Raw genomic sequence first — 13,307 nt, 5'->3', positions numbered from 1 at the left:
GAAGTGACTGCCGCTCTCACTTCCTATGCCATTTTTAATCTGAATGACTTTTGGCCACAGTACCTGCAGAGATCATTATTTTTCTTCCAGGAGATACGAAACAAGGCACAGATGACGCACATCTGGAAATTACTGAGATCAGCTTGCTCATATACCTTGGAAATGAGAGCTAGCAGGTTTTTCTACTTGAAAAATGTTCTCTGATCTGCATGGTACTTTGCTGTGATTCAGAGTTGATCAGGGTAATATTGGGTGTGTTTGACATGCAGATAACAAAACCTTACCGTCCTTCGAAAGCTATGCAATAACTTTGTTAATCTGGAATTCAGTTTTAATTACTGAGCTAGCTGTGGTAACATTTTTATCTCCAGCAGCAATAGCAGAACTTCTAGGTCATAAGAATTTTAAAAGTTTCTTGGAAATTTATTTCTAAACAAGAAGTGGCCCAGTGTGCATGTATCTTAAAAGTACTGTAAGTCACAGGGTTTTTTGTTTCAAACACTGATTTATAAGAAATGAGTAGATGTCATAGAAGTTTGGAATGACTAATTTGAGAAAATGGTGTTTCCCTTCACAAAGATGATCTTTAAGGTGCTTGAAAATGTTTCCTCTGTCTTGTAGGCAAAATCGTGGAGTATCCTGCAATTGTGGTAGCCCTTTGGACTTCTGTTGGCTTCTGTAGCCTCACTGACACCACCAACATTGTAGTGTCATTTGATGGCATTTTTTTTTTTTTTTTAACTCGCCTTGAATTAATGGTGTCTTAGTCATATTCCTGGTGGAGGGAAAAGAGAGGAAGGCAGAGGGAGACCCAAAAACTAATTACTGACATATCAAAAAAAATGCCCCAAAACCAAACAACAATAACAACAAAACCCAACCCAAAAAATGACACAAAACAAAATAACCCTTGCAGTATGAAACTCAAAACATGAGGCGAAGCACGTGGACAGGGTACAAGCAGTGACAATGCTGTGCTGGGTGATGTGTGAAGATGAAAGATGTATACTTGAAAGATTTGTAAAACATGCCTCCTCTCAGTGTATCATAAATAAAGCTGTGGGCAGTGGTTCTCCTTATCATCCCTTTCTAAAACGTCTTGTTACCTTCCCTTTTTCTAGTTTGTTAATGTGCAGCTATTGAAATTAGGAGTCTTTATAGTAACAACTTTCCTGATTATTAATTGATTAGTCTTTAGTTATTTATTTGGTATTTTTTAAGTTATTGTTTAATTTATTTTATAGCCACTGGTGTGCACTGTGCTCACTTTTTTTTTCATTACGTTTGAAGTCTTGCCATATCCATGCACGATGGACTGCTATAGAAACCTACTGTTTATTTCACAATATTCTAAAGGGAAAATTTAATAGCAATACTGGGTTCTCCTGTTGATCTGCTGGGGCATTACTGTACTGCTGGCACATATTATAAATATGTCTTATAGAGGATATTGTAGGGGTGTTTCGTCTCCTTCCCCTCTCCTTCTTGTTTTTAATTTTGTGAACTGAACAATTTTGTCTTCAGCTATCTATTAGATTGATGCATATTTGGAATCTGAAATTACTGTAGCACAGAAATGTCAGGGCTAAAATGACTTTTTGCACTCCTGCAGGGAAGACACAGTACCCAAAATATTTGATTTCCAGTATTGTGCCTCCAACATCAGGAACAGCTTTTTTTTTTCTCTTGCCTTGGAGACAAACCAAATTCTTTGGTAAGCACAGCCTTACCTTACGGAAGAAGACCGATAAGACTGGGTACTGCTTATGGGGAGTGTGGGCAAGAGGCAGTATACTTTCATACAGATGCTTTTGTAGATCCATCTGCCTTTGAGTACGGACAGTTACTTTTGACTGCCTGAAAAAAATTGAAGTAACAATACTTTTCTTTATTGTAAGCTTTTTTATTGCTTGTAAGTATTCTTTACTCCTCCCATATAAGCATGATGGGTATGCATGCATGCTTATCTGTATATACATCAGAACAAATTTGAAGTGTTAAGAATGTTGTAAGTTACAGAAACTGTTCTTTCATTTTGTTTCTCCTTGTCTTCCTCTGAGCTGTACAAATTAAAGTGAAAGTATCTTTACCTGTAATGGATGTTTATTTTTGCTACACTAAAAAATGCATTGAAAGAGCCATATGCTTACTTGCAGGTGATTTGTTTATAACTGGAATATTTCTGGGGCTGAGTTTTCCACTTCGAGCTGGTGTGTTAAAGGAATTGTGTGTGTTGTGTTTTTTTTTTTTTTTTTTTTTTAGGAAAAGATAGAGTTTTCAACACCCCCTTGTGTGAACAAGGCATTGTTGGCTTTGGTATTGGAGTTGCTGTTGCAGGAGCTACAGCCATTGCAGAAATTCAGTTTGCAGATTACATTTTTCCAGCATTTGATCAGGTTAGTACTAATAAATTTGAGACAAGTAAAAAGAAATCTTATGACTGTTTAAATTACTCTTCTGTTAGCATTAATACTTGGTTTGAATATGTAATTTTTGGAAACATAGCCACAGCTGTATTACTAATATTTATGCATGCTTTAAGTAAACAGGAAGGTATCAAAGCCAGTTTGAAGGCTGATTAAATAATGGAAATTAAAGATGTGGTTTGAAGCAAATGTCTGTTTGTTTTTGGTTTTAGTTTTGTGGCTGTGTTGGCTTCAGCAGCCTTAAATTCCTCAGCTGTGTCTTTCCAACACCATCTCTCACTTCTCTATGCATCTGCAGCCAGCCATGTGTCCACAGGACAAGCTACAGATTTGAACTGGGCTGATTGACAGTACGGGAATGGGGAAACAACTTGGCTATATGGCTACTCCTGAGGCCTAGGCATCTAACTTCAACACACTAAATTTCCAAGGCATTATTTGCCTTGGAAAATGTTTGCCTTTCCACTGACTTACAGGATTCCTTTGCTTCTAATTTGGTCCTCTGAATTCCATGCATGGAGCAGATGATGTAGATATATTTCATGTATTGTAGAGGCTTAATGATGCATAACTAAAGGTATTGGACTGAATGCTACCTTTGTATATAAATCTTCCCAGATTGTTAACGAAGCAGCAAAATATCGTTACCGCTCTGGAGATCTGTTTAATTGTGGAAGCCTCACCATCAGAGCCCCCTGGGGCTGTGTGGGTCATGGTGCACTATATCATTCTCAAAGTCCAGAAGCCTTTTTTGCTCACTGTCCAGGAATAAAGGTAAGTCCACAACAAAAAATCTGAATATGTTAATTAACAACTGTTTTAGAAGTTTTCAAGTTATAAAACTTAAGCTGTGTTAAGAGTTTGAGTATCTATAGCCATCATTGAAGCAATCTTTAATAGACAAAGCATTTGGTGTGCTTTTTGCTCTAAAAGCATACATTGTACATTTGTTTTGTGTCCAGTATAGTATGGAAACTAAAAACTAACACTAATAAATAGTACTTTGCTTTTTTTCTTTCTGCATCTGTCTTCTTAAGTGCATTATTAAATTCATTTATATGAATGACAGTGACAGGCAGTGGGCACAAACTGAAACACGAGAGGTTCCATCTGAACATAAGGAAGCACTTTCCACAACCTCTCTGGGAAAGCTGTGTCGTCTCCATCCTTGGAGGTGTTCAGAAGTTGTCTGCACACGGTCCTGGCAACCAGCTCTAGGTGGCTCTGCTTATGTAGGGGTGTTGGGCCAGATGACCTCTGGAGGTCACTGCCAACCTCAACTGTTCTGTGATTCTTTGAATGGTAACTTTAGGCAAGCTTTCTGTGTGAGACCGTGGCATCCCTTGAAGCTAAGATTCCTAGCGCTTAGATGGATAACTTTCCTGGAGAAGAGGGAGGGGCGGGATCTAGTCATCTCAGATTGAGAGCACTGTTTGCCAGCTCTCCATTTTTTTCTGAGTAAATTTTTGTCTGTGGACTTGTACTTCTGGGTTAACTGGCATCCAGTCCATTGAGAAATGACTCATAGCTTGATTAATGTGGAAGACTTAAGCAAAACCAGTATTTGTATGCTGAAGACACATGTTCATTGTTTAACTGTTGTTTTAATTGTCTATATATGATTTTGGTGTTCTAAAGCTTCAGATATTACTCATTTACAGGGAGGCCATAGCCATTTCTACTATTTTTTTCTCTTTACTGAAATAAAAAAATCCTGTATTATTCACATTTTATTTTATGGTATTTGAGAAATGGAATGCATTTTTGTCTTTGGGTGTTCTTTCTGGTCTTTGAGGTATTCCTATTCTGACTTGAAAATATTTCGTGATGTAGACAAAAGCAATCGACAAAGTCTTTTGCCGGGTAATTGAATCAAATGGTTTCTTGAGCTTGTTTAAAAACTAGAGTAGTTTATTATCATATGGGAGCGCAAGAGAACTTATATGATTAAGATACTGATGCCAGGTCTAGCTAATTTATGCTGATCTTGTTGGTCAGTCTCAAATATTTATATACTGAACCAACTGCTGAGATTTAGCGGTCCACTCTGGTGATTAAAACACATTCTAATTCATAGCAACCTAGTACTACTGTGCTTAGTCTTCTGAATAAGTTAGTAAGTCAGAATTTTATTTAATCACTCCAGGTAATTTGATTTCTTTTCTCTCATCTCTGATCTTTCTTCTTGTTGGTTTTTCACTTTCTTTCACTTTTCCTTGGGTAAAGTGCTAAAATAGGTTGATACCACTAACAGCTGTCATCTCAGGTAAAGGGCACATTAAATTCTGTGGAACTGATGGAACAATATACTAGTTTTTGAGGCACAGAGAAGTATTTTAGAGTCTATCTTTTGAGTTTTCTATCTTTGTGAAAACAATGTTGTTCCTTTAAATTTTTTTGCAAAGCTGTTCATTAATGCAGTTAATAATGTTTAAGGCTTTATCTTCAAGGTTGCATGCCTTTTTTTTGAATGACCCTAAACCCAGCCCTTAGTGTATGAATCCAGAAACACAAATGAACTTGTGGTTCAGATGCATTTGCAGAAGTCCCATATGTGTATTTTCTCCAAATTACAGGAGGAAAGGCCACGTATTACAAGCTGGGAAGGGTAGGATTGATCTTTGGGGAGAGTGGTTTTCAAAACTGCCTTCTTTTTAAACTCTGTGGCAGGTTCCTGACTTATGATTTTTATTTTGTGTTTTTCTTAAGTGAAAGCTGAGGTTTGGATTTCCCAAGCGAAAGGGAGTTTTTGTTGAGGGGAGGGACTGTAATAATTAGTACTTAAGATGAGGTTTGTTGGGGTGACAAGGATGTTGCTAGATGGTTGTATCTTTGGCCTACTGTTGTGAGGATGTATGTCTTAATGGATCAGACTGTCTTCCAAAATTATTATTTTGACTCTCTTCATTCCATTGTAAGACTGCTCCAGAATATTTGTCGTCATGGCTGGAAGCTTTCTTTTCATTTCCAGCCTAAATTTGTCCCTGACTGACTTGTATATTTAACTTTCCTGTCCTCCACCTTCCCTTTCATATACTAAGAGAACAATTGTTTTCCCTTTACTCTTTGTTTTGTTAGACTAAACAAATCAAACTATCAAAGAGATGTTAATTGCTGAAGCTCTTTTGGCACCTGTTTCATTCATTTTCTTTCAAAACAGTTGATACAGTCATGAAGTATTCCAGAGGAGTTTCCAGCAGTGATTTTTGCAATAGCACTAACACTTCCTTGGCCATATTATTATGCTTTTTTAGGGCTGTACTGCATAGAGTCCTAGTCATCCTTTGAGCAGACGGTAAATTCAGATCTGAATTTCTGCTGATGAATTCTAAATTTATAATAAAAATGTGGTCCTTAACTGCATGCCTTTTCAGTATGTTTTGTTCAGTTTGCTTTTGCTTTTGTCAGTCATGTCCTCAATGTGAAATAGGTCTTTTTGTTATCATCCTCTGTAGTGGTAGTGACTCTCAGCTTTTGAGTAGTTTTCATTACCATGTTCTGACTTAACATCGTATATGAACAAGGTAAATAAAGTCTGTCCTAAAAGTGATCCCTAAGGAGCTGCACTAGTAACATACATCAGTTGGGCAATTTCCCACATGTCTGTTACCAAATGCTTTGGTGAAATATTAATAGACTGTTTCTCCCTTGTTTAGAAAAATCACTTATTGAGTCAATTTGATGTGATAGCAGATTTTGGTTGTGTTTTGACTCTTTTCTATTACTTTTATATGATTAAATGTTCTTACTCTCAAAAAATATTTTGAAGCCTTGGAAACTCCTGGAGACAGTAAGTTAACATGTCTAGTTACATAGACTTTTTTTTTTTTTTAAACAAGTGCTACAACTAATGTTTTCAGTCAGTGGGGGCCACTTCTAACTTCACAGCTATAAAAATGTTTCCTAGTAGACTTCACGCTGCATGTGCCAGCTCTTTGAGATCTCTGGATTGTAAATTAGCTGGTCCTTCTGATTTGAGGGAATTGAGCTCTCAGGTTCTATTTTCATTTAAACTGTGATAATTTGGTCATTTTCTGTTCATAATCAACATTCTCTTAGATCATCCAAAATTAACTCTTCTGTTGGCAAATCAATTATACTTTTTCCTTCCAAAGTATTCAGATGACATCTGGAGGTCTTGCTTAGTTTTCTCTTTGCTTTGATAATAGTTTCAGGTATTTTTTTGGTATTTGTTCATTTCCAAAATGAACAAATTTCAGGCTTCCACCATGAACAAAGGAAGTCAACTTTAAGTAGCTTTTTCCTTTTTGAGTGTTCAAAACTTACTGGACTAAGTCTGACTACCTTCCAGGTCTGCTCTGATGAATCTTTACCCAAGCAACTGAGGATCACTCAGCTGATTTTTTTTGTTGTACGTCTACATTCATTTTACTAAACTAACATACAGTATTTTTTTTTTTTTAATCTGACTGTCTTTCCTCTGTTCCTTCTCCCTCAAAATCTTATTGTTAAGATATTAGTTCTGCCTTATTGGAGGGGGGGTCCATTAGTATTTAAATCATGGTGTAGGGGGGAACTATTCAAGCCTCATCAATGAACAAAATAAAGTTCAAAAAGTCTGTGTTAGTAACATAGCACTGATGTTAATTCACTTTCTAAGAACTGCTCAGTCTGTATATAGGTTTATTTAAAGCAAATAATTGCTTGGCTTTTAATATTAATTGAAGAAGCCTGTAGCAGAATTGCAATTTAAATAAACTATTTCAAAATATTTTTACAGATTGTTATTCCAAGGAGTCCTCTTCAGGCCAAAGGACTGCTGCTGTCATGCATAGAGGACAAAAATCCATGCATATTCTTTGAACCTAAAATACTTTATAGAGCTGCAGGTAAAGATTTATATGCTGTATTTTCCAATAAAACAACACTTTTTTTTTTTTTTTCTTTGCACATATATGTTCATAGTCACAGCTAAAACAATATTGTAGCAGAAGTCTTGACTTGTTTTGTCTCTAGCTATGTTTGGGAGTTGTGTTTTTAGAGGTGGTGTGAAAACTGATAAGATCTCTAATTTTGGCTGCAAAGATAAATGAATGTTTACAGTCTGATTCATGCTCAGTTAACTTTGGAAGTGGAATGCTTTTTACAGTCCTGGGTTAAAAAAAAAAAAAAGAAGAAATAGAACTAAGGCATTATTCTTTATCAAATTGCAGTATAAATTTGACAGAAGTTAAACTGCTTTCTTTTTGATAACTCTAGATACTAAAATCACTTTCCAGATCATTTTTTATTTTTCCAAAAGCACTGAACATCACCGTCACCATTTTCCCAAAGTGAAAATTTCTTTGAAGTGCTTAATTTCTAAAAATCTTGAAAATCTGCACCCTTAGATTTTTATCTTACGTGGAAGGAAGTGTGATTGCCATTACTTTTTTCATTTGTTGTAGTCATAGTGAACTTTTTGGTTCAAAGAAGTTTTAACAGCTATCATATAAGAACAGAGTAATTTGAAGATAATAGTGCTTGAGTTGGTTGTAAAAATTTCCTTGTTACTTCTTTGGACTAGAGAAACTGGACTGAGAACAGATAATGGATGAAAACAAATTTTGTATGTGGAGATAGGCAGAGTGATTGGGTGAGCAACTGATAAAATAGAAATCAAGCCATCACTTACCTTCAGCATTTCTATGTCATAAAGCTTTATATACCAACTATGCTTGAATCCGTCAATCCAATTTATAATTTGACTCTGTGTGTGGACTGAAATCGAGTGAAGAACAAAATGTTTGTATTTTACTTTGGACCTTTTAACAGCACTTTTCCATCAGTGCATCCATTTTGTTAGTAAATTTATCCTATTCCTAGAGAAGAGAACCAAAGAATAACACGGGAAAGATTTAGAAAGCAGACATCAAAGCCTAAAAAAAATATCAGAATAACTCAGGAACAAATAGGATACTTACCAGGGAAACTGCTTATTTGCTTTTATCTTTTAAAAAAGACCCAGAATTCCCGTTAGCAATGTATTTTTAAAAGTGCAGCTATTCTTAGTGTGGTGTGGTGTGATGTACCCAAAGGGTATTGCATTCCTTAAGTTCAGTGTGTTCTGAGAGCTTACTGAAATTTAGCAATAAAGACCTCTGACCCTTCATTTAGATGAAGTAGTTAGGAAAATGAACCTGAGTCTTGGAGTCCTGTTAAACAAAGAAAAAAATGGAAGTTTAAAATTCCTGTGTCTTTAAAACAACCCTTCCCTTTTTTTTTTTTTTAAGTATTCACAAGTCACAAGTACAGACTATAGAGTTAATAAAATACTTGCTTTCATAGTGGAATGAATGGCTGCACATCAATATCACATGGCTTTTGAGAACATGAGGATTTTGTGCTTGAGGAAATGACTTGTAAAGCAATTGCTGGATTGTCTAGTGAACATAAATCAGCCTTGTGATTGAAATCTTGAGTAAAGACATGCTGAAGTAGTGGTTAATGTGGTTTATGTGCTGGTCAATAACCAACCGCAGCATTGCTGCAAGATGATATTGGTAGTTTCTAAAGGACTGCGATTTCCTCCTGTATTCTGATGGCCTGATTTTCAGAGATATTGCCTACATTTTTGTCTTAAAATTTTTAAGAACATCAGTTTAGTGATCGAGGCTGAAATTTATAGTACATTTGTGTCAACATGTGACGGAGATGACTGTGACAGGTAACATGGACTTTTTATTATTTCTACAATATAAAGCAGGAATATTTTATTATGTGGAAGGGTTTCAATGTTCCTTTTATTTTCATTGAAAACCTTTCCCTCTGGCATTGCTGGTTCATCTTCTTAACTGTTGAGATATCCTTTGTGGGTTGGGTCAGCTTGAACTGGAAGAAGAGTGGTGTCTGGGAGTTTCTCCTAGAAAATGAATCTCTCTGAGTTCCTTCTTATGCTGCTGGCTGTGGTCAGGGTTTCTTGTAATTCCACCATGGAAACAAAATGGCCTGGTGAATCCAGAATGGACCAGTGTCATCATGATTATTTGGTCCAGAGGCAACAGCAGTAAGACACAAGCCTGATAAACAAGAACAGGATAAATGATGGAAAGAAGGATTTTAAAAATGCAACTGTCTTGTCTTTTGAGTAGAGCAAAGTTTTATAATATCCCACATGAGTGTGTTGATCCTAGCAGGAGAAAGAAGATAGTACAGATTCAGAAATTTGCTTGCACAGTAAGCTTGAACTATATATGTATTTCTTGGAATCATAGAATCGTTTAGGTTAGAAAAGACCTTTAAGATCATCAAGTTGAACTGTTAACCTAGCACTGCTAAATCCACCACTAAACCCATTAGTGTCTCAAAATACTACAGGGTCTTCCCAAGGCTGGGAACATGCAGGCTTTCCAAAACAAGAAGACAAAATGGTATCAGATGTCTTCTGTTGCTTTATTTATCTCTAATTTTTTCTTTTTTTGGGGTGCAGGGTGGGAAGAGTCATTGATTTCTACTAGAAACTTCCACTTTGATACATTTTTAGGGAGGAAGACAGGATATTAATAGTATAATATGGTATAAAACTCAACCCAAGATTTGGGACCTCATTGTTCCAGACAAAAATAATTTTCTTTATTTCCATGATGATGGCTAAGGCATTGAATAATGAAATTATGTTACCCCCTACCATAAAATTTTTTTTGTTCTAGCTTCATGTGAATAGACATGTTTGTTGCAGAGAACTTCTTGACTGATGTTACAGTGGGTGTGTGGGGACTTCATTGAAAAATTAACGTGTCAAAGATGATAATGGGAAGTAGTATTTTCTATCTGCAAAATTAATGTAGGCATTTGAGCTTCATCATTCTCCTCTAATGGAATTTTCTTTCTCCCTGTGAGGCCTCTAAATACCTATCTGTGATATTTTGTTCAGAGTTGTTAATATCTTTGAAATTTCAGCTGAAAATAGGCTGTAGATGGTATAGTCTTTAAAACACAGGATATCTGTCCTTGTTCACGTGCATTGAAGCTACTAATGCTTTGTTTAAAACAAACAAACAAAAAACCCCTAAACAAAACAAAGAATGACAAAACCCCCACACCCACTACACCCCAACCAAACAAAAACTGTGCCCTCTGCTTCTGCCCCCAAACGTTGCTATTATTGTTGAAATTAGCTGTTGGATGCTAGTGGTGGAAGATAATATATATCTAGCTTAGAATGTATAACCTGAAATTGCTTTTTGAGAATGTTAAGTAGGGTGTCAGGTCATTGCCATTTTATAGAAGCTCTTGTGCAGAACCAACCTGGGGATTTTGCATCCGATGCATACTGCCAAGGAGCTAATAGGCCCACCATTTGCTTTCAAGGTTGTTCTTTTTGTGGTGGGTTTTTTTTATTTGTTTTTATTGTTTGTTCCTTGATGACAGGGCAGTTTTTTCAAGATTTTTTTCATAGCAGTAAAAACATTGTACAATAAAAATAAAGAAGAATCTTTGTTAGTGTTTTGAAACATAAGTCTGGTCTCCGAGGCAAATGAGAGCTGTAGGACAGAATATTTAGTGTGACTATCAGATGGATATTGTGACTGCTTGCTATTTTTTTTGGAATAATGAATTTAGCTGGATGTCCTCCCAAATGAACACAGATTTGCTTATTCAAATATGTTGTATGCTTATTCAGACATGAGGTAAAACTAACCATGTTATTAAATGAACATTCATTTCTACATTAATATTTGCTCTCCAAATATGCCTTTGCCCACACAAGGTACAAGAATAAAATTAGGCCTTAGTCATCCCTGGGAGAAAGGTGAATATCGATTGAAGTAGCATTGCCTTAAGTTCACCACATTCACACTGTGATGAATCCAGGAGAAAAGGCAACTTCCAAAGTGAAGAACATTTTGAAAACATTTTCCAGTTAATTCAAAAACTAACTCACATCTTAGATATCCAAGAACCCTAGTAACACCAAAAGGAGGGAGTGGACTTAAAGCTAAAGGCTTAAACTTTGCCTGGGTGTCCGTTAATAGTAAGTTTTAAAAGTTACAGAAGACAACTATCTGTTTTGTTTAAATGAAATACAGTTGATAAGCTTCATATTCTGCATTACCTCTGATGTGCAACCGATTTGAAATAGTCCCTATATACAGATATATGTTTATATATAGGTGTATATAACATAGAATCATAGAATGCTTTGGGTTGGAAGGGACCTTGAGAGATCACCAAGCCCAACCCCCCTGCAGTAAGCAGGGATTGAACCTGTGAACTTGATGTTATTAGCACCATGCATGTTACCTATGTGCATATATAGAGAGAGAGATATATGTGTGTAAGATACATATCATAAAGCAGTAACTAGATTGGAAAAGAAAAAGAAGTATACTTAGCATGCATAGTTGTAGCTAGTAATTGCAGGTTTCTTCTTCCATACTCTGAAGCAGTACAGTGCTGCATCTGTGGCTAGGCCCGCAGGCAGGACTGCTTATTTTTCTTGTAGAGTCACCCCCTTTACTAGCAGCTTGTTTAGCAGAGGACTTGCTGTTCCTCAGTGTGCCTGGGCTCTTTGGAGTACTCACCCTTAGTCTTTGTTCACTTGCTTGGACAGTTATGGCAGTGCCACCATCAGCTTGGTTGTACGTATGTGGAGTGGGGAATGACATTGTTTCTCCCCCCTGGACAGCTCTCTTCCTGTCAAAACTCTTGAGGGTATTAGCCAGTCTAGCAGCCCTGCTTGGTTCCCACAGGAAACAGAACAGCCTTTTACTTGCCTCTCTCCAGTCCCTCCCTGTAGCTGGTGTTTGGGACACATGCTGTTCCCACCCCGGCATCTGGTGGCCAAGAGCCCCACTTGCTCCTGTAGCTCACATCACAGGCCCAGGGCATCTTGCACCCCTGTTTGACTCCTGTTGCTGGCCCAGTGTCTTGTCTTCTCCTGCTGGTCTCACCAGCAGCTGGCACATAGTCCTTGCAGCACACACCCCTGCACAGGATAGGATTTCAAAAGAAGCTAGGACTGACCACCATGATGAGGCACAGGGCTCAGTCAGACAAACATGCTGACCGGCCCCAGTTTATGTGCAGCTGGCCCCTTCTATAACCCTTTCTGTTTGTTCCCCAACTTGCTCCTCCCTAGACCCCTTCACCTTCCCATGCCATCATCAGCTGGTGTAGTTCCGTGCATCCCCCTCCAACACTGTGGGCCCTCAGGTTTGCATGCTTATCAGTTGCAAAGTCCTGTTTTGCCCATAGTTTCATTTAGTGTGCCTGACCAGGTTTGTTCCTTGTCTTTGTCTCTGTTGTGTTTGTCTTCAGGTTTGTATCTCTGTGTATTTTGTTTATAGCTTCTTTTTCTTTATCATGCCATTTGACAAGGTCCTCCACCAGATAATCTTACTGAAAGAAACACTCCCACATTCTCCATACCCTTATCAATAAGTGGGACTGAGCAGGTTTGGTTCTTGTTACTGCCTTCCTCATGGCTTGCTAGTTAGGTTTGTGTCCCTGCGTGTTATTCCTTATGGCTTCTCCCTCTTCCTGTTATCCTCTTTTGCACCAAAAAGATCCTTGTGCAGATACCCTTAAGGGAGCATATGATCTCTCCTTCTGCATAACTTTTCATTGGTCATCAGAAGTTTTGTGTATGTTAATTTGCCTTGTATAAAATTAGGAAGGAGCAAAGAAATGTAAGCCTTTCTGGGTAAAAGTTCAGACTTAAATATACACGTACGCATATAGAGAGAAAATTCTGTTGCTGGTTAACTTATGAGATTATGATATTACTGAAAGTGTTGTGGTGATGTCCCCCTAAATGTCAGAGGTACTAAGAAAATATCTGAATTAAAAAGAAAAAGGAGGCTTTGATTTATAAAAAGTAGTTAACAGCCTGTGCAGTGTCAAGAGCACATAATGATTATGAATCAAAGAAGATGAGTC

General features: G+C 37.1%; 1 protein-coding gene across 2 annotated transcripts in view; it reads left to right on the top strand.

Moving 5' to 3' along the window:
• Positions 1 to 13,307, top strand: part of BCKDHB (branched chain keto acid dehydrogenase E1 subunit beta) — a 132,386-nt gene that overhangs the window by 24,953 nt on the left and 94,126 nt on the right. For both annotated transcript variants that reach the window (XM_075707420.1, XM_075707421.1), the window contains exons 4-6: positions 2,263 to 2,396; positions 3,045 to 3,200; positions 7,168 to 7,276. In XM_075707420.1, coding sequence (XP_075563535.1) covers positions 2,263 to 2,396; positions 3,045 to 3,200; positions 7,168 to 7,276 — 399 coding nt within the window. The remainder of the gene's footprint in view (positions 1 to 2,262; positions 2,397 to 3,044; positions 3,201 to 7,167; positions 7,277 to 13,307) is intronic.

This window comes from Pelecanus crispus, chromosome 3 (genome assembly GCF_030463565.1).
Source record: "Pelecanus crispus isolate bPelCri1 chromosome 3, bPelCri1.pri, whole genome shotgun sequence".
In the NCBI taxonomy this organism is placed as follows: Eukaryota; Metazoa; Chordata; class Aves; order Pelecaniformes; family Pelecanidae; genus Pelecanus; species Pelecanus crispus.
The sequence above is the reverse complement of the archived record's forward strand: the minus strand, read 5'-3'. Positions and strand labels throughout refer to the sequence as shown.